This window comes from Cololabis saira, chromosome 13, assembly GCF_033807715.1.
Source record: "Cololabis saira isolate AMF1-May2022 chromosome 13, fColSai1.1, whole genome shotgun sequence".
In the NCBI taxonomy this organism is placed as follows: Eukaryota; Metazoa; Chordata; class Actinopteri; order Beloniformes; family Belonidae; genus Cololabis; species Cololabis saira.
In genome coordinates, this window is record NC_084599.1 from 23,179,489 (window position 1) to 23,201,641 (window position 22,153).

Genomic DNA, 22,153 nt, shown 5'->3' on the forward strand with positions numbered 1-22,153 from the left:
TGCCTCTTGCTCCTGGTTGTGTTTGGGTGGTTCTGGTTGTGTTCCAGGTAGTTCAAGGTAGTTAATGGTGGTCAATGAACCAAACCCTCTATTTGGCAGTGGGTGTGGTTCTGATTGTGATCTGATCTGTTTTATTACCATTAAGTTTGAGAAAATTTGAGGAGAACCATGCTTTGATTTGCTGAAAGCAGTCAGGATAGGAAATAGCTGTGAAATAGAAGTGAGGAGTTGGGTTTTGAGGACATGTGGAGTTGGGTGTCATCAGCATGGCAATAAAAGTTGATATATTCGCTGAATATGTTTCGGAATATGTGGGGGACAGTATGTAGATGATGAACAGAAGAGGCCCTAAGACTAAACCCTGTTGCACACCAGCCATGATGGCAGAAGGAATTTCAAGTGTGAGCTGTATGAACTGTGTGCATGCTATTCTGTTAAGGCTGAGTTATGGTTCTGCGTCAAAACAACGCCATGCCTACGGCGTGTGGTACGTCGTCACTGACGCGTCACTGGCGCCGTCACTGACGCGTACAGCCTGAATTATGGTTCTGCGTCAAAACAACGCTGTACACATGCCGTCGCCGTGAAGCCGTCGTGAACCCTTCGGACTTCTCCGTCACTCCATTTCGACGCGGTGCAGTACCTCCCGTGACCGCTAATTCGCAATCTTTTCCTGAATGGTTTATCCGACTTTTTCCGGTCACAGTGAATCAAAGAGGGAGGTACGCGGCATCAGTGACGGCGTCAGTGACGGCGTCAGTGACGGCGTCAGTGCCTACGGCGTGTGGTCTGCGTCGACGCGTACCACACGCCGTAGGCACGGCGTCGTTTTGACGCAGAACCATAACTCAGCCTTAAAGGGATTGTGACATGAAAAACCCATTTTTCTTGATTTTTTGTGTTTAGTTGGGTGTCTTGACATCAATTACACCCAAAAAAAACGAAGTTTTAACATTCAGTGTATTGTGTGCTTTCTGGGAATTTCCGCATAATTATGCAAAAATGGCGCATCTTGGGCGGCGGACCTATACGTATAGACCCGCTAAATCCCCGCCCCCTCCACCCAGCTCCCTGCCCATCAGCACTGAGCCGCGGACTGGAGGGAGAGAGACGGCCACCGCCTCTCTCCTCTCCACCCGCGCTCTCCTCTTTTTTTCGCCTACGACCTCAGATCAGATGAGGAGGATGAGGGAGGAGGAGCGGGGCAATGATTGACAGGAAAGGGGGAAAAGGACGCGTTTTTCACTGCGCAAAAAACACTGTCATAAAAAAAGCCAGGCATGGAGTACTGGAGTGAAGTTTTTCTTGTTACACCCTTTTAGACACATTTGAGGGATGTTGGCCAAGACTTTTAATAGTGTTAAAAGCATGTTAAAAATTATGTCACAATACCTTTAACTCCCAGAAATTGTAACTATGCGTCGAGGCGACGCAGACCAAACGCAGACAAGAGGGCTGTGATTGGTTCGCTTGGTAGCAACGCATTTCCGGTTTCCGGTTGGAAGCAGTCGTGAACTTTCAGCGCTCTTTTCTTCGTGTATGTGTGATTTTTTTTTTTGTTTTGTTTTTTTGCACAATAGTTGTCCTTAACTCTTTGATTCACTGTGACCGGAAAAAGTCGGATAAACCATTCAGAAAAAGATTGCGAATTAGCGGTCACGGGGGGTACTGCACCGCGGCGAAATGGAGTGACGGAGAAGTCCGAAGGGTTCACGACGGCGTCACGGTGACGGCGTAGGCACGGCGTCGATTTGACGCAGAATCATAACTCAGGCTTTAGGAGGGTACTCTGAGAAATGGTGTCAAAAGGCTGCACTGACATCTAGGACGATGAGAATGATTAGAATACTGGAGTCCGCTGCCATGAAAAGATAATTGTTTATTTTATATAAAATAGCTATTTGGGGATGTGGAGGGGGCAGAAGCAGGACTGGAATTGTTGGTTGTTGTTGCTGATGTGTTTGTGGAACAGAGAGGAAACAAACTTTTCAATAGTTTTGGAGATATGAATGGTAGATTAGATATTGAACAAAGGTTATTGAGGTCAGGAGGATCGGCAGCAGGGTTTTTGATAATAGGGTTGGCAGCAGCTGTCTTGAAGGCTGATGGAACACAGTGCTGATAGAAGTCTGAATAATGGCAGTGATGCGAGGAGCCAGTGGGTAGACTTTGACTAAAACTGTAAGGAGAGAGTCGAGCAGGCAGATGGAAGGTTTGGATATCTGAATCTGCTTGGATATATCAGTCATGACAGGATAAGTAAAACTTGAGAACAGGTTGGTAGGGGCCAGAGAGGGAGGTAGAGAATCTGTGGTGGAAGCAAGAGCACCTTCAGAGACAAGTTGTTGGTGAAAGTTTTTTGAAGCAAAGAAGAACAAAAGGGAATTGCAGCAGTCAGTTGAATACAGATGGAAAAGGAAGGAGTCCAGAGGTCTTGTGATGTTGTTGAGCAGAGAAAGGAAAGATTTTGAATTTTCTTCACTAGGGGAGATTAAAGCAGAGTAGTATTCAGATTTTATAACTCCTTCTATAACAGAATATGGCCTTATGTATATGTAGAATATCTGCACATACCTAATTCTCATTGCTCTACTCTATTTTCTCATTTTTGACACTTGCAACATGAATAATAACAACCATAAACTAATGTTTAAGTCTGTTTAGAGCTATGTTGAATCATATTTGACGGTGTGAAAGCTGCTTTAGCCCTGGGTGGATCTTAGCAAGGCAATGTTGGCAATGTTGTCCAGAGAGTGGGTGCAGGTGCTTTGTTAAGACAGTTACATTTCCATAGAAAGTTTCTCTCTTTCCTAGGGACATGCATTTTAGCAAATGATTAGTTAAGAAGATCAGTGGAAGGAGATCCTAATTCATTTTAATGACAAGATGAAATATGAAAAAGCCCTAATAAGATTTGGTAAACAGGCCTCTGGTGTGCTTTATGTTTTGAACAGGCAGCTGGAAGGAGTCAAAATGTAGAAACTGATTCAATGAATAACAGTTCTTGTTTCTCTCTGGTCTGCATATGTAATTGCAGGAGGATTGAATTGAGTCATCATGTGAACTAAGGTTCTTTTCACTTTTATGTGTCTTAAAGCGATTATCATTGTTCTGTATATTATGTCTGCTAGCTAAAAGCATAGAGTGAAGTGAGTGTGAATCAGAAAGTAAGTGGTGCCTGGAGTCCAGCCTTTGCCATAAAGTCAAGGTGAAAAGGACAGCTGGCAGGCGAAATCAACTGAACCTCTTATATAATCTATTTTTATTGGTATGTAATGTAGCCTTGGTGATTATTGAACAGGTTTGCTACAGTTGTCTTCCTATTAAAAGCAAGAGGTGGTACATGAAGGACCGGCTAGTCGGGAGTGTGGATGTTTTAGTGTAGAAAAGTGCAGACTTCAGTCTGGATATAAGCTTAAAGACCAAACACCATAGATAAAAGAAAAAAGCCATAATATAGTCACTTATTCAAGAGTCAAAAAAACAGTCCTGTGTAAAATAACCTCTGTGAGTTCAACTGACTAAACCCCCCCATTTAAAGCCCCATACAAACAAAAGTCCGGAATTAGAGTGGAAACCTTTTTAATCATGTTACACAGTCTATTCCTCAACTACTGTCAGAAACAAAATTCAGTTTTTTCTAATTAATCAAAGCTAATCTATGCTTGTGCGTGTTCAAGAAAACTAAACAAAAAACTACTTACTAAAGAGCTTAAAGCGGCACTATGTAACTTTTCCACCTTAATATCATATTTCCAGAGTCATTGTGATGGTACATCAACTTCCAACAGGTTTAATGACACCTCTGTTATGGTCTGAGGGGTCTGTATCACCTTCACTGGCACTATGTAACTTTGAGGAGCATGGTAGGAACCCTGCCACACTAAAAAACTACAAATTTGTACGGCTTTGACTGCTTTACGGCATACGTCACTTCCCCCTCCTTCCCGATTCGTAGTCGAGACGAAAATGGGCGGGGCGTGGAGCTCAGAGCTCCGCAGAAGCTGGTAACCCGTTGCTGCGTTGTGGCTGCAGCAGCTCCACATAACAGACGTGGGGAAAAGATCGCTAATGGTTTAACTTTTCACCGCTTTCCTGCTTGGAGGCAGAACCACGGAGGCTGGCCAAGTATCTGATAACAAAGTAAAAGAGTAAAAGAGTCGTCGGCTCGGTTGGATCGCGGCTGTAACGACCAAACATAACGTTCCTCAGTAAACAAACAAACACTCACACAGACGGGCGTCGGATCAAAACACAGGTTTATTAAACCACAAACAAACACTCACAGACCGGGGTCGGATCATTCAAACGGGTTTTATTCCCCCAATACTAAACGCAGTTGCTGGCCAGCTCTCTGCAGTGCGATTAATTTTGTTGAGGAAAAAATATTAACTATTTGATTTGTAGCTGCAGAGGAAAAAAATAATCTCACGAGGAAAACAAAAATATTGCTCACGCCTCGGAGCCTCTTCAGCATAATATAGCAGTCAAAAAAAAGAAAAGAAAAGTAAGAGTAATACAAAACATGTACTGTATGTTGTACTATTATACTAATTTATTGAAACACATGGCGAGTCAAACATTTACCAAAGCAGCTGCCAAACACTCCTAAACAAGGTAGTAAGATGTGGGTTGTGCAGAACTGCGGCAGTAAATCCCTTATAAAGAGTGGCGCTCCGACGAGGAGCTCCATTCTTTAGTAGGGATTTCATATGGATCCAGACCATTAATAATCATTATTTTCTCCATATACCGCTCCCTGGCTTCCTTGTTTAAGGTATCCCGGTAAATTCCAGTTCCTTTCCAGCAGTTTAACATCTTTTTTTTTGCATTCCGTCTGTTCACTTGGTGAAACAGAAAAGCGTTGGGACAGGAGTTTTCCGGCAGTACGCGCTGGTGCTCATGGGAAACGTAGTGTTCTTTCTGGTAAAGCACTACCGCTTTTGTCCAAAGATGCCGCCAAACTCAGAAAAGCTGAAAGTTACGTTGTGCTGCTTTAAGAAAGATTTTCCATTAAAATATATTAACTTTTTTAGTTGTATCATATTTTCTTTTTTGGTAGAAAGCATCTTCACATGTGGGTTTTAAAAAGCAAGAGTGTCACGTGAAATTTGAATAGTTTTTACCAACATTGCCCAGGCAGCTTTACAGAGAATTTAATCAATAGATACTCTGCACCGACACAAAACTGAAAGCGCTCGCTGAAGGGTTGACAAAGTCTTGATTTTCAGTTGTAACTGACAGGAAATCACTATTTATTCTGCTGTCAGCTGAAAGTCAGTGTACAGCTTTTCGAAATTCAAATTTAACCACAACACAATTATAAAATCACCAAAGCCAAACCTAAGCATGAAGCAGCCGCTTTTAATGATAATTCAGTTTTTAACATTGAATATGCAAACATCTATATTAAAGGCTAGATAAGCTCTGTAAAATATCTTGACATCATAGTGTTCAAAGGTATAGATGTAGACAACCATTTCTCATCCCTGTCTGCAGTCAACTGTCTACATTGTGCAGTGACCCTCTTCTCATTGCCATAGTCTTGTGAAAATGTCTTCACTCGATGATGTTTTGTTGATAGACAACCCAACATACATCATAAAGTTTTTACCTGTAAGATCCCCTGAATGGGGGGTAAAAATTGTAAGTTGTCCAACTGTCCTGACACAAGTCGTTGTTGATTTCACTGTTGTAGGGGAAAGACTCTAGGGCTGCAGATAAGACTGTTGCCATGGTCCTGAAGGAGATACCAAGTAAGGCGTCTTCAGAAGGGAAGCCTCTCCTCACAGTGACTACCAAGGTGGGCAGATCCATTTCAAAACCCCCCGCTCTCACCCCCCTCCCACCTTTAACTGGAGCTTCCTCCTGTTGGTGACACTGAAGCATTGGCTGAACTTAAGCCCTGTGACTGTTGTATCCAGCAAAAAGAAGTTACAATTACTTCATTTCAAGCTGCTCTATGGGGTATAAAATCTTTTCCATTATGCCACTATGACTGCATCACGATGATTACATTACATTTTAGTTTACTATGATGTTCATGTCATGAAATATTGATGTTATGATCTATTTTTAGTAAATAACTAAGTAAGTAAGTAAGTAAGTAACTAAGTTATTTGTATAGCACTTTTCACAGATAAAAAAAAGTGCTTCACAAAAGGCAGCAACACAGATAAAAGTAGTAGCCGAATAATAGTAACAAAATTCTAATTAGCCTGTGCATTACTTATGGTGTTTTCCTTAAAATATATCATACATTTATGTAGCACTGTATGGTTGTAGGGTGGGTGTTGGGGTCAGTGAAAGGGTTGCCACAATTTCCTGTCCCATTCGTAATCAGGTCAGTAAAAAACTTTTTACACCTCATAAGCAGCTAATCTTCAACATGTGCAGCATGTGATGTTTTTCGAAAATGCTATGCCGCACGGCTTGGCATTGAGCTTTTACCTCCTGTAATAAATATTGCAGCCAATTACTGGAGTTATTGCTGAGCTTTTACCTTCTCTTTTGTTTTATAAGATATTAGAGCATTATGACATCAGTGCTCCAGAAGCTAACAGGATGTTTCCTGTTCTGTGCTTGATTGCTTCTGTACTGTGTGTGTGTGTGTGTGTGTGTGTGTGTGTGTGTGTGTGTGTGTGTGTGTGTGTGTGTGTGTGTGTGTGTGTGTGTGTGTGTGTGTGTGTGTGTGTGTGTGTGTTTGTGCGTGTGTGTGTCCTCTTGTTTGTGTTTTAATAACCTGTAAAACGCTTCGTACTTCTTTTATTTTCTGATATAACGTCTGGTTTGATTAAGCTGTAATGCTCTCATTCAAATTGATGTAGGGAAGTAATTACAGAAAATATATTACAGATTGTCTGCATGGTAAAAACGACTTGGAACAACGTATATCCTAAAACAACAAAAAAAATCAGTTTATGTTCTTCTTAACCATAATTATCCAAAGCTAAATGGTGTATAAAAAAGCTGGCAAGAAGGACAGCATCAGCAATGAACAGCTTGTCAAAACAACATTTTGTTTAGTTAATTAACCATCAGGGAAGCTAGTCCATACACTTACATCTATATATTTAAAAATGCAATTGTGAACTATGATTAAAATAAGTTAGCATTAGGGCTAAAATTTGCAGATATTTTGGTTATGGTTAGTGTTATTACTGTAGATTCACTGTAGTTTATGTTTTAATTCAACAATCAGTGTCCCTGCTGAGTTCAGATCTACTTTACCAGACATCAAAGCGTTTCAAATTTAAAAAACAAAACTATCTTTTTTGCCATCAATACAAACATTTAGTTAACATCAGCAATAACAATACATTTCAAGTTCAGTGTTAAATTATTACCTATAATCACTAGTGTTGGAAAAAAGACCAATGTGTAATTCTGTTTTGCTGATCTGCTTCCAGACTCTAAAGTCAAACTGGTTTACTACACTGACTTAAATATTTGCTACTTCAACATACCTTTTAAAATTGCAGGTAACAGTTGCCTAAGTACCTGAGACTTTGTAAATAATTCACAGGTCAGACCTGGATACCAAAATAGCATCAACACATTAGGCACTCAAACAAAATAATAGAATACTTAAAAAAAGAAATTACACTATTTGAATTAAATCTATTATCTAATTATACATGCTTCCTGTTGGATACCCCTTCCCATTCTTGAGTCACACTTTGTCTTAGTTTGTTAATAACACTAACCCTGTTGTTCATTTATTTGTTGCCTCAGTGTATATACAGGTACAGACTTACAGTATGAACGTTCACAATAAGCTTTATTTCCTATGCTCTCTCTCTCTCTCTCTCTCTCTCTCTCTCTCTCTCTCTCTCTCTCTCTCTCTCTCTCTCTCTCTCTCTCTCTCTCTCTCTCTCTCTCTCTCTCTCTCTCTCTCTCTCTCTCTCTCTCTCTCTCTCTCTCTCTCTCTCTCTCTCTCACACACATACACACACACTTTTGTTTGGGTTTATGTTGAACTGATAATGGATTGGGACTGTTTTGGATTATCTGTTCTGTGATACTTCTAGTTCGTAAATCCCATCAGCACATCCGTACAGCCTTAGTTGAAACAATCATTGCATCGGCAAATGGGAAATCAAGGAAAGTAAGATAGTATACAGTGCCAGATTTTCATCAAAACATATGCATATACTTTAAAATCAAATGCAACTTGTTAGCTATTTCATTTTCAATTTTGCTGCCCAAGAACAATTTTAAATCCATTATAATGAGTCATGCAGTACAATACCAAACAAACTGAACTCCAGTATTCAGGCCCGTGGGATTGCATGGAATGAGACTGCTGACACCTACAACAGAAGCAAAAAAAATAACAAGAGCTGTAATAAGTAAACAGCCTAATGGAGTACAGATGTTTTAGTGTTGTGGTTGTTTATTACCAACAATTACCAGCAATAAATAAGATAAATATGCCATTAAAAATGCAAAAAAATTAGATGTGTTATCATTAGTTGCCACATCAAACTTTGTATGATGACTTCAGAAACATTAAATCTATGTCTGGCATTATTTTCTAGAAACCATCAGTCTTGCCTCCAAGTTTGATCAAATAACTGCTTTGATTTTCTTCTTCACCTTAACCTTTCTCAAGTGTTTTCCTCTTTACCTCTTGCTATCCTCACTTCACCTTCTAATCCCCCAAGGCTCTGACAAGTCTAACTGGTACTCAGTTCCCTTGACAGCAACATCTAAGGGATCTTTTGGAGTCAGGCCCAAGTGGCTCAATTAGCCGAAGTTTTCCATCACATACTGCTTAAAGCACTTGTAAACAAAATACCAAAGTGCCCTGAATGGGAAAGGAGCACAAAAGGCATTTTAAAAAGGGAGCAAAGGACAGAAAAGAGAGCAAATGAGAGCAGTAGCTTCCAAATACGTAGTTGTGAGTAAGGGGTAAATGGCGCACAAAGCTTCTTACGTGGTTAAAGAGTTAAACTATAATTAGTGTTTGCTTTGCACATCTCTCCCCGGTTGAATACAGTGTTTTTCCCAGTCTTTGGATGACTGAAGGATGATAATTAGGATAGCCATGGAAATTACCTGAAATGCAAACCAGCAGCCCTGAGAGGAAAAAAACCTGCTGCTGTTAGTCACTGCATCCAGACACTAATATAGCATGGAAAAAATGTTTGTGAAATAATTCGCTTCTTTTGGTTCCTCCTACTGCTCAAAACTAGCATGTGTTTAAATGACAGCCTCCTCCGATAGGAAAGGTTTTGGTCGTAGAGCTGCACAGCAGAGAGGGCTGGACCTGCAAGCTGTAGCCCATTAATTCAAATGTTTCAGTCCACTTTCCTCTCATTGACGCCAAGACGCCACAGATTCAACAGTGTTCTCCATCAGGAGACAGCCACCATGCATGTGAACAAAACTGATAATGAAACATGAGCATTAACAAAACTTACAAAAAAAGAAAAGTAAAACAAAATTTTATTGCAAGTGATTGCATTGATAAGTCTGTCAAATTTAGTAGGAGTGGGAACTAAAATGCCACAGTGACAAAAATATGCCCATATATTCATAATGAAATCCAAGACAAAAAGTACCACCACAGCAGGATGAATATTTACTCCAATAGAACTCAAACAAAACCACAAACAGGAGAAAAGCATAAACAAGCAGGTACAGAGTGACAGATATGCATCAAACAAACAGGCAGGAAAAGTAGGTAAACAGGGACTATAAATACACCTTCACAGATGTGAGGGTCTATTTAAAGTGACAATAAAGATGGTGGAAACCAATAAAGGAGGGAGCATACAAAGGGAATCATTCAAAAATAAAACAGGAAATCAAGTTAAAAGCAAAACAGGAATTCAAAAGAGAACATCAGTAAACCGAGACAAAATCAAACCATTACAAAGTCACAAAGTGACAAAGCCATGGCAACTGTGAAAATTATTCATTTTTTTACTTTGAAACCAAAACTGAAGTCAAGGATGTCAACAGAAAAAGTAAAAAGTAAAAAACACATCATAATTGTTTTGCCACTGAATATTGCAAAGCTACATTTTCAATTAAAAAAAAAAGTATTTTATATTGTTCTATACATGCTGTAGGTGCTATTTCTTTTTAAAAATAAATTTTCAAAGCAAGTCAGTTTCCTGGAACATTAATGATAAATGATAATGACATTTATTATTATTATTATTATTATTATTATTATTATTATTATTATTATTATTATTATTATTAACATTAATGATAAATAGTTCAATAGTTTCAGGGTAATAACATAATAATGTGACCTAAATGTCTCTTATCCAGCTGCACTGGCAACACTTCTAGATTTCACTAATTCACTTTTCTGACTAACCTTCAGGTAGTCCGTCACAAATTAAACCCGAATGGAAAAATCTAATGTCATCTACAATCTAATAAAAAATACGATTCAACAGTGAATCTCAAAATAGACAGTGACTCATAGATGTTTGCAGTACATGCTTTAAAAGAATCGTATAAATTGCTTTTCAGTGGCCAATGTTTTTTTGGTCAGCATGTGCTCAGCTATTACCGATTTTATTAACGTCATTTACGTCATAAGAAATTGTCTGTCTCCTGTCCTCAGTCCCAAACACTGCCAAAATTAAGTAGATCAGTCAGCTGAAAGCATATTCTAAAACATCTACATATAATATACAGATTTTAAGAAAAACTTAAGTGTTTCTTGTGGAACAAATCATAAAAACCATCAGTATAACATCAATGGATAAGGTTTCCATTCTGAATATATTATTAGATTATGCAAAAGCTGTAACACTGGCACTTTTGTGGATATTTCACAAAGCTGTGTTGCCCATGAGAAATTATAATGTCCAGTTCTTTTAAAGGCAGGCCTAATGTTGAAATCCAATATAGAACTGTACAAGCCAAACGTATATTAATTTAACAGCAGTTATTGATTGGTAACATGAACATGCAGAGGGGGACACAGAAGTACCATGCTGATCAAAGTAACTAATTAGGTACCAGTAAATCATAGTCTTAACTGATAAATTGTGTCGTTTGAAAACATGCAATCTGTCAGTCATGACATTTAAAAAAAACTTACCAGCAAGAGGAGGAAAACTATCTTGTAAGGAACCTCTGAAAATCATCACTTGCTGTTGTTGTTGTTGTTGTTGTTGATGTTGTTATCTTTAGTTTAGTTTAGTTTAACAGGAAATTATCACATTTATTGGAAAAAGAGAGACTGGACTACTGATCCATATTCACTATTTAAACTCAAACACCTTCACTTTGTGAAATATCTTTTCTGACTTTAAAAGTTGACCGTGTTCAAGATCAGATAACTAACAAGCCAGCCTGATTCTCTGTAAAATGTTTCTACATTGCTTGGAATAATTTTCTATATAACTTGTGATATTTTTCTTGTATTGATTTTACTTGGATCAGAGACATATTTGGACTTTTATTCATTCATGTACAAAATACACAGACATGATTTTAGAGGTGAGCTGTACCGTATGAGTCTAAAGATTAACATGAGCATGAAGGTTACTAAGCTCTTTACAAAAGACTGTTTGCAAGATCCTTACGATACGATTCGTAAAAATCCAATTACACAAATTTCAATGTGCTGCAATGTCAGTTTCACACATTCTCCATAAAGGTCAGAATGTGAAAACAAGGTTTATACAAGCTGATTTTTATACAATAAAATTCAATATGTTCCAGTTTAGAGGTTAAACCAGAGAAGATGGAGGAGGCTCTGTCTCTACGACGTCATTGTCTAAACGCTGCCTATTAAAGTCTGCAAACACACTTTGGTGTAAACAAGCCATTATTTATCAGATAATTTATCAGATAATAACATTTCTGATATATGTCAAATATAAAATGAACAATACTGATCATAAAATATATGTTGATGCGGTGAAAGAAGGATCAAATGTAGATAAAATGTAAATAATCTTTATTTGTCAGTATACATACATAAAGAGAGACTTGAACTGATAACTACTTTTTAACTACAATTTAAAACTTTTTTTAAATTCACAAAACTGGTAAGTGCTTGAAAATCAGCTGATTATATTAAACAGTTCAGTTTTTATATTTTTATAACAAATGATACTGAAATGCACAGTTGCCTGTACCATGGCAAGACATGCAGATTTAGTTTTTAATCAACTCCTATGAAAAAAAAATAAAGACTTGTTTGGTTGTTTTTTATATTAATGTTCGACAGAGCTTCTGTCATAGTTATACAGTATCTTTAAATACCTTTCCAGAAATGACCTTTGTAACCTTAATGTCTTCATCAATGCGTTGAAATGAAAATGTTTCTCCCTTCATCATCCAGACATGCCTTTTAAAGTGATGAAGAGCACCTTGTTATGATTGCCATTCAAGCGAGACTGGATAGTAAATCAAGAGGTATACTCTCATATCAATTTGCTTTAAACTGACAAGTGTGCAAGGGTTGTCTAAAGCACAACAGCAGTGAAAACAATGATTTTTCTACTCAATCAATTTAATAAACGTTAGGTCTTGAACCTGTGAAGGTTTAACTGCAGTACCAGCATAGTTGCTGTCAATTTAAAAAAAATGATGTTACTTCATTTATATAAAATAAGCTGTCACCCTGCAAAAAGTCACACAAACAGGGAATTCTGAAAGTGCTTCTATATTTCGAATTCTCTCATGGCAACATGCCGTCATATGCTGCATTGTGTTGGAGAACACTGATGTGGATGGGGGCAGTTCATTTTGAAACAACCAAAACTTCAGCTGCAGCTTAAACACTTAAAGGGGACCTATTATGAAAAACATGTTTTTTCTTGCTTTAACATATATAAAGTGGTCTCCCTCAGCCTGCCAACTCGGAGAAGGAGGAAAGCAACCAAATGCAGTTTCTGTACAGCTGCTCGGATGAGCCGTCCAATGTGACGTGGCTTCTACGAGCCGTTCAGATTCTGCTCCCATCGTAACGACGGGCGCGATTTACATAGGTTGGCCTCCTATGCATGAAACCACACCCACAACTAACTCGGCCGGCCGGAGCTTCCGCCATTTTTTGTAGCGGTGTATCGCGTCATTCAGGCAGCCAATCAGCACAGTGCCTCATTATCATAGCCCCGCCCACTCAGAATCCTGCATAGATAATGAGGTTAGAGACTGGGAAGATAAAGACATGGCCCAGAGGCTGAATTTCTCATTTATTTAGCGAAAACAATCAAAAGCTTGTTTTTAAGACATTCAAGGCCTGTTTAAAATAGGTATTATATGCCATAATAGGTCCCCTTTGCTCAGTGCGGGGCCCTCCCGGGGTTGGCAAAGGGAGACTAATGCCCAGAACTGACTTAGGTAGGAATGCTGGGTGATAAAAAGGGGTAAAAAGGGATAAAAAATATTAAAAAAGAAAAAAAAAAATGAAATGCTTCTCTCATTTATTTGGTTGGTGTGGCAGCTAATTTCAGATAAAGTGATGAAAGACAACATTTGATCCCAACTGTTATTTATGTGTTTCTTCAGTGAAACAATTGTTGACATTTTAAAGAACAACAAAATGTTTGGAAAAGCACGGTTGGTAACATGACATCTAAATGCTTAGTAGCCCCCCGATGAATGGAAATCAGTGCACCCATGTGGTAGTTCCTGAGCCCGTCTTTCCAAGGGGGTACAAGAAGTAATCAGCAGAACTCTTTTCACCTGACTAAGCTTATTGGCTGCAACTCATTAAGCTGCAGGAGTCAGCTTAACAAACTAAGCTAAAGTATAGTTTTTAAAACATTGCAAATTTTGTACCATGCATCTGGATGCTGCATACACTGCTGATGTTGCTGAATTGAAATTGTTTACTTAATTTATATTGTGTGAAGAAAACATTTAATCTTAAAGTTACTCGTGGTACAGTTGGATAAGGGAAAGGTTAGAATACAGTCTGTAATGTTGAAGTTAATAAACAAAAAATGTCCCTTTGTGATACTGTCCATCAATCTATCCATCCATTTTGTTTGCCTGTTTAATCCTGTGCAGGGTCACGGGTGTGATACTGCCTCATGTCTTAATTGTATATTTACTGTACTATGCATTTCTGCTAATAATGGTTAAAATAAATTATGCTACATGATAAACAACAGGCCTCAAACAGACTCAGTAATTGGTGAATATTAACATTAGATACTTTATCCAGAAATCCGTGATCACCCCCTTCCAAAAAAAAAAAAAAATGTTTAATGAACACGTAAATAATTGAAGCTACAGGCAATAATTTCACCATTAAAAAGACAGACCAAATCATACATACATACATACATACATACATACATACATACATACATACATACATACATACATACATACATACATACATACATGTATAATGTATAATAGTATATATATATATATATATATATATATATATATATATATATATATATATATATATATATATATATATATATATATATATATATATATATATATATATATATATATATATATATAAATCTGATCCCCTAGACCACTTGTCAGTGCAAAGAATAAAAACAAGATCTAAATTGGTATAATTTATTTTAATTGAATTAAAGCTCTTACAATATTTTGAGATCTGTCTGCTTTAGCAGATTTGTTTTTTAAGAAAGGGAAAATATGGAAAAACGATTTAGAGGATTTAATATGGTTCAATCTGAGAACTTTTCTCCAGTAATTAGCTGTAGTCTTGTTTTAGTTATTGTAATATTTTCCTTTTAACCCACCTCTACCCTCATTATGTATAGGATTACCAAAGTTAAATTAATGTTTGTTTTTATTTTTCTTTCTTTCTTTGCTTCTTTTAATACTCCCAATCGGCTTCACTTACTTCTTCTTTGTTTTAATGGTCACCGTTTACTGGTCGGTGAGTAAGTTTGATGTTTCCAAAATAACTGAAGCCATTTCAGAGGACTCGTCTCCTTCATTGAAGGCAGCAGCTCAGAGGCTGTTATTCTACAGCTGACTCGGCACTGGCCTCGCCTTGACTCAATCATCTTTAGATGAATAAGCACTGTCTGTTAGTCGCTCAATAAATCTGGCCTTTGAAAACAAGTCCATGTGCATGAATTCTCTCCCTATAATTTGTCTTCGTAGTTACGGACTCTGCAAAAATGCAGCAGCGTGGTGTGAAATCCGGATACTTTACAGTGCCAGACTTGCCGTGAACATGACAACAGCACAAACTCTCACACACCCTAATTACAGTGCTTGTGCTGGGTCAGCGTTCTTACAGCGGAGGAAAAACTCTCATACAACAAAGTAATGACCCTTCTCTGAGTGCTATTTATGAGATGTTTCAAAGGATTTTTGCCTACCACAAAAGTTAAAATTGTGCCACTTCCTTTAGCTCTAGCCTCTAAACCAGATCCTACAATTTTACTTATTTCTTTATGACTAGTCATGATAACGTGTCATTATTAATCAAATTAAAAAATGTCACTGAAAAGAGTCGTGATGGTATGGAAAATACAAAAAAAGAAAAAAAGACAATGCCTATTAAATGACTTTGACTTTGTTTTAATGCAAATATTGTGGACCTAAGATATTTCATTCCTTTTCAGAGTACTAAGAAGACATTCTGGTATTGAAGATGGTAAATAATGAATCGTTCCAGTTGTTTTTTTATTATTCTTCCTATGCACGTCTTATTTATTAACATGGGATTGTTATTGCTATTCTTGTTTCAAAATGCGCATGTTATGTATTCGGGTTAGGCCAGGACTGAAGGCCATTCCAGTGCTCACATCCTCATCTTCCTCAGCCCTTCCTTTGTTATTATGCAGAATTTGGTTTTGTGTCGTTTTCTTGAAAAAATGTACAAATATCCCTGGGAAATACAATATGTGGTATCTTCAAGGCTGAATATCGTGCTTGAAATTTTCAATCTGTTTTGCTGCATTAATGGTCTTACTGAAGTGTGAACTAACATTGCTAGGTGCACCGAGGTGTAAATGACCCTTGTCAAGGCCACTGGTAAACTCCATCCCCTCCATCCCCAACCCAGGATGTTGTATTTGTTACTGATACCAGCCCCATGCATGTTCATACAACACTTTACAAGAGTGCATAGTCTGCAGTATACACATGCCATGAAAATATCATTCAGTACATTTTCATTAACCATACAGTAGGTTGTGCACAGTCCATTTCATGCTTTATAATTAAGCCTTTTGCATCTTCATTAAAATTCTTGCAAATGCAGCCTGAAGAGCAACCATAGCAAATGCCATGTTTCCTCTCTGCCAGTTTATTAAACACGCCCGACACAGGCTGGTGGCTGTAGTGAAGGCTTGCTCAATTTCATGAGACAAGACTGGCTTTCACCTCCACATTATGAAGCATTGGCTAACAAATTATTAGCAGCTGCACCTGGACTACATTGAGGCTTCAGAGTGCCAGTAATGAACCGGAGGTCGGCTATTCTTCAGCTGCACTGGCGAGCCCACAAATTGGTGAATCACAGGCAAAGTGATTAATTTCATGGTTTGAAGGGGGAGATAAGTAGTAAAAAGTATGTTGTTGGGATACATCTTCTGAGTATCTGTTCACTAACTGTCCAGTAGTTACCGTATTAGCAGTTATACTATGACATGGATTTCAGAGTAGTGTCTGAGTTTTTTTTTTATACGCAATCCAAATATTGTTTCATGTGCATGCAAACATACACATGCATTTCTCCATAAATCAGTCACCAAGCGCAAGCTGTGTATGTCCGTGATGAGATACCATGGATACTAATCTCATATTAATGGAGCAAAATAGCCATATGGCATTTTCTTAACTGATACAAGAATTAGCCTGGAAACACTAGCCACTGAGTGTTACTTTTACTCATAGGCAGGGCCGCCGCAAGGGGTGTGCGAACCGTGCGACCGCACAGGGCCTCGCGTCCCAGGGGGCCTCGCGCTATGGGCCGTTTTTTTTTTTTTTTTTTTTTTTTTTTTTCAATTTTTTTTCGTTTTTTTTCGTTTTTTCCCTTATAAATATCAACAGTCACGTTCCATTACAGACCTAAATGTGTACTAGTCTGTATATATCAATAAATATATGTGCAATGATGCGCGTGTCTGTTGTTCAATACAACTGCGTCAGACCAAGCGCATTAACACAAGCTGCTCTGATCCAGACGGGTGGAGTTGGAACAAACTGTCACACAATGTCGAGAGAACGAGACAGATTCAGGAAATTTCCATCAGGGGATGAAAAAAGAAAAAAACTAAAGAAAATGGAAGAGTTTAATGCCTCTCTGAAAGGCTCGTTTGATAAATTTGTTACAAAAATCACCGATCCGACCGGGTCTCAAGCAGCCGTGGGGCCCCGCGTCGAGGCAAGCCAAATGATGATGAGGCAGGGGAAGGTATCCAGTATTTTGCTAATTGGAGAGTTAAAATTGCGCATATAGACACCCGATCCGACCCGAAAAACCCAAAAATTTCGCGCGCGTGAGCGTAGCGCGCGCGCGCGAAATTTTTGGGTCATTTCGCACATTTCGCACAGGGCCTCGCAAATCTCCCAGGCGGCTCTGCTCATAGGATAGTAGTGCATGACACAATGTGGCCCAGAGACTGTTGGCCTGTGAAAATAGAACATTTGAATGAAGCACAATAAAATACAAACGAAGAAGAAGTCAAAAGTCTGTCAAACTCCAATGTACCTTCTAAACTTATACGGCTGTCAATGCAGTATTAGCTCAAGGAGGAGCACAAACGTAGCGCGCACCGCCCCAAAAAAAGCACTTAGTCTCAAAGAAAATGACACTCTTTCATAATACAGAGATTTATCAGTACGGGTTCAGTACATTAATGTGACTTATGACCAAATTGCAGTTTCTCTCTTCACGGGGCTAAAGCTGGTATTTGCAGAGGATTTGAAAGAAGTTTTACAGCGAAATCCTGAACTATCTCTTCTATTTGTTCTTTCAGCTGGTGAGCGAGCAACAAGAAAGCCGGCCTCTGCTAAGCCCTTCCATCGACGATTTCCTCTGTGAGACCAAGTGTGATGGAGTTTCCCGCCCAGTGACTTCCAACACAGCAGGTAAGGCTTTTTCTTTTTCAGTCTGAAACACTGATGCTCACATACACAGGCTGAGCAGAATTGTAAGTAATTTGCAAAGGAGTTATATGGGATACAAATTTAGAATTACACTACAAAATATAGAAGAAAAGATCCTTGATAAAAGGATCACGTTGATTATTATCATTTTTATTCATGCTGCAGAATAATTAGCAGTATATCTGAGGTGCATAACTAAATGGGATGAATCCTGTAATCTATTTGATCTTTTCAAATGGGGTTATCATTAGACAATATCAAGTGCCATTTCTAACAAAGAGCTTTAATTGGTCGCTATGGGATTCCATACCAACGTAGCTTTAACAGAATATATTTAAAAAAAAAACCTGATTATCATAACTTCCACATTATGTTTGATGAAGAAAAAATATGACCAGTGGCCATGTCTGAAGTGTAATAGACTCAAAATAAAGGTTTGCAAATTGTGTGACGGCAATGTTTTTTTACTGTGGAAGACGTTTTGTATATTGTAACATTCCATGTACTTAATAATATATGACTAAAGCTGGGCATACATTGTGCAATATTTTAAATCGTTTGAGACTGCCCCATCTCACACTGCACGACTAGATCGCGGAGTTCAAAAGTTCAGAGCCCACGATTTATGGTCTCACACTGTACGACCCGATGCTCGGATGCGACCCGTCTGCTCACACTATACGATCCTAATCCTCCCGTCGGACCTCTCTGTACTGGAACTCGAGGCCGGTTTTGGGGCAGGGGTGGGCTGTGCCCACCCAAACGTGCGTCCTGCCCACCCGATCAAAGCTTATGGGGATCCTTTATTTTTTTATAATTAAAATTTTTTATATATTTAAAAAAAATCCCAAAATATCTGTACCGTTTCTGATTGGGTGGGCACTGCGCATCATTTTTAGACACAACAATGAACGCATACCACAAAAGTTGTGTCTCGGCGGAGGGACCCGGCGCCCCAGCGAAATTAACACTTCTTTGTGTTCAGAACAGCGCAGAGCGCACACTGTTAAATAGCAACATTTATAAGGCATTTATAAGGCGTTATAAATAACAGGGGGGCTGTGCCTGGGCCGGGACTCGTGTTTGCAGAGGCAGATTGTGACTGCTTTGCCCTGAAGGCTGATTTATGGTTCCGCGTTACACCAACGCAGAGCCTACGGCGTAGGGTACGCGGCGACGCGCACCGTACGTGGGAAATACGGTCTTTTTTTCTGCTATGAAAACATGATTTGTAATGTGAATTTGCAACACTTAAACTACAAATAATAGTTTTTTGACGTGACATCAGAGATTGCGCATGCTCTCTGTGAAAGGATGAGTCCAATCGGGTCGCAGCTGCTTAAACTGTGCGATTCCTTCACGAGGAGCGACCAGGATTTCAAACACGCTTGAATTTCTTGCGACCTCACGATTCGTGATCGGGAGCTCGTCGTGAGGTGTTAATCTCTCGTCGTTACCCCACGTACACTTCACGAGGCATGAGCAACGATTTGGTCAAAATCCGTCCCGATCCAAAAAATAGTCGCACGACTGGAAAATCGTCTCAAAACGAGCCAATAATCGCACAGTGTATGCCCGGCTTAAGTGCATGCAATGTTAATCATGTGAGTTTTTTTCTTTATGTTTAACCCTGACCTATCACGACGAACAAAAAAAATTAAAATGCAAAGCCGCTTGCATTTCTAGCATGATAACCCATTTCGTCTATCCCTATACACAATTTTGAATATCTTAAAAAAATGTTAAGCTACAAAAACATAGCCAAGATGGCAACTGCAAAAAAAAGTGTAGGAAATGCTTTTTTTTTTTTTTTTGGCAGGGGGGTATGACCTTACATTTTTGATCACTTTTGATTCATGACAGTTTCAACTACTGCAAGAGACAAGTATGCAATGATTTTAAATATTTTAAATCTGCTATATTTTGCATTGTGGACTTATGTAGCTATGACACATCCTGGAGTGAAATTTCCAAAAATAGTTTTAAAGAAAGGATGCATTTTAGTCTCTTTCTGTTATTGAATAAATCAGCGGTTTAAAAAAAAGTGATGCTATTGTTAACTTTTTCTACTGGATGCCACCAGACCACTGAAAAGGCAAACACAAGAAAATTCAATGCAAGTGAATAAGCTGAACTAACCGACTTTAACAGATGCCAAAAGTCATCTTGAATTCCACACCGATGGAGGCCAGATCAATGAGCTGTACCATCTTTTGAACAATAATATGCAGAACTAGACTGCACAGCTGACATGTGTCATCTCCAAATTGGCCAGTGACTGCGTTGATTCACCCGAGAAAAATATGGGAAGTTGTTGTGAGAAAGGAAACCTTTTGAAACCTTGTGTCTTACTGTGCCTGCTGTCAGTCACACACCCACCTCAAAACTGTCCAAATGAACTAATTCCCTAGAGTTCAGGTAATGTGCAAATATTTCAACATCATTTGAATATTTACCACTAAGGACATGAAAAGACTAAACTATTTTCTCATTTCATACTCAAAGTAAAAAGAAACTAGTATCAGAAATGCCGGTGAACTGCGGATTAGGGTTTTAAATGTCTGACAGCCTGTTTTCATGCAGGATGGAAATTTCCAGAGCAAAGAAAAAATAATAACAATCACAGTAATCCATGGGAGACCTGAGCTCTCTCTGGCTCATTCAGTTTTACTTTTGAAGATATTTCTCATTGGATTTTTGAAACTATCACAGGTAATGAATTATGAATTGGTACCTGAGGGTTATAATATATGAACTAATCAAATCAAATGTCTTCTTATAACACTTTTTTTACAGCTGCAAGCTGCATTTGGAGGCTTGTTGAACCATTTAAAAGTACTTAACATTAACAGCCCATTATCAGCCCAACATTAGGATGACACAAAACAGCAGCAGAATCCATAGCAGACTGAGTCTTAGCTGAACAAAGAAGCTAAGACTCATAGACGGTTTGTCAGGCCGTTTAACCAAAGCCGTCGGGAGAGTGGAGAGCTTGTTCCTCTTCCCGATGCAGGCAATAGATAATGAGAAACAGCGGCGATATTTCCGCATGTCCTCCGTTTCGTTTGAGGACTTGTTACATGGGATTGTCCCGCTAAGTCAGCACAAAACCAAACACGGCGAGTCCACACCTGTTGTCAGGAGATTTACTTAACTTAAATATCTGGAGCAAAGTTGGTGTCTGTACAGCGATGACTGACAAACTTCTGTATCGAGTTCAGACTTTTGATCATCGGTGAACAAAACACCCCATCAGCACCATCACTGCTGTGTTTCCCCTGCATCTTCCATAAAGGTCACACAGTTGATTCCACTTCTGTTTGCATGTCTCCATATCTGCACCCAGGACTGTGCCGATTTGCCGCCAGCTGTCTTGATACTCATGTTTGTTTCTGTGCAGTGACAATGTCACATCATAAATGTGAGGGTAACTGCCACCTGCTCCTGCTCAGCCAGCCTTTTTTCAAAACTTTCTGCCATTTTCCGACCTCCGCCTCAAGTCACTTGTGGTCAACTGGTGTTTATGACCTGGATCAGCACCGCTCGTGGGCGGAAAGATTGTCGGAAAGATAACAAATGCACAACTTAAAGGTATAGTCTGTAATCGTATTCAAAAACATTTATTGTTATACTGGATTAAATGGTCCTTCCATCCTGAGAGTAGCCAGTGAATAATGTGTTCAGAAAAAGGAAAGAAAAAAATCCGACCTCTCTGACAGCTTTAATCCTGTAAAAACTCTGACCAATCTGTTTTTTGCGCACCAAGTGGCACGGATTGGTCAGAGGACCAGAGGATTGGCAGGGGGGAAAGAACCAATCAGATGCCTTCATTTTAAGTCCCGCCCACGCCCTCCTTTGTCCCATGCGCGCACTCGTCACGTCAAAAATCTTGCCGGAAACTTCACACACTCGAGTCACGTTTGCTGAAGAATGGCGCAGAAAACGAAAAAAAAGCAGCCAAAAATACCATCTCCCCAGTATGGGGGTCCGTGGGGATGGAGGCGTCTCCATCCCGGCGAGGGCGGAGAGCGCTGGTGCGGGTGGCGGTGCGCTGCGGTGCCGTGCAGGCTCTGTTGCCACGGCTACACCGTAGCCTACGGTGTAG

General features: G+C 39.1%; 1 protein-coding gene across 6 annotated transcripts in view; it reads left to right on the forward strand.

Annotated features, from left to right (window-relative positions):
• Positions 1 to 22,153, forward strand: part of pex5la (peroxisomal biogenesis factor 5-like a) — a 113,530-nt gene that overhangs the window by 45,974 nt on the left and 45,403 nt on the right. For 5 of the 6 annotated variants that reach the window (XM_061738352.1, XM_061738356.1, XM_061738353.1 and 2 more), the window contains exons 2-3: positions 5,699 to 5,803; positions 17,919 to 18,030. In XM_061738352.1, coding sequence (XP_061594336.1) covers positions 5,699 to 5,803; positions 17,919 to 18,030 — 217 coding nt within the window. The remainder of the gene's footprint in view (positions 1 to 5,698; positions 5,804 to 17,918; positions 18,031 to 22,153) is intronic. The other variant, XM_061738355.1, reaches the window with a different exon arrangement.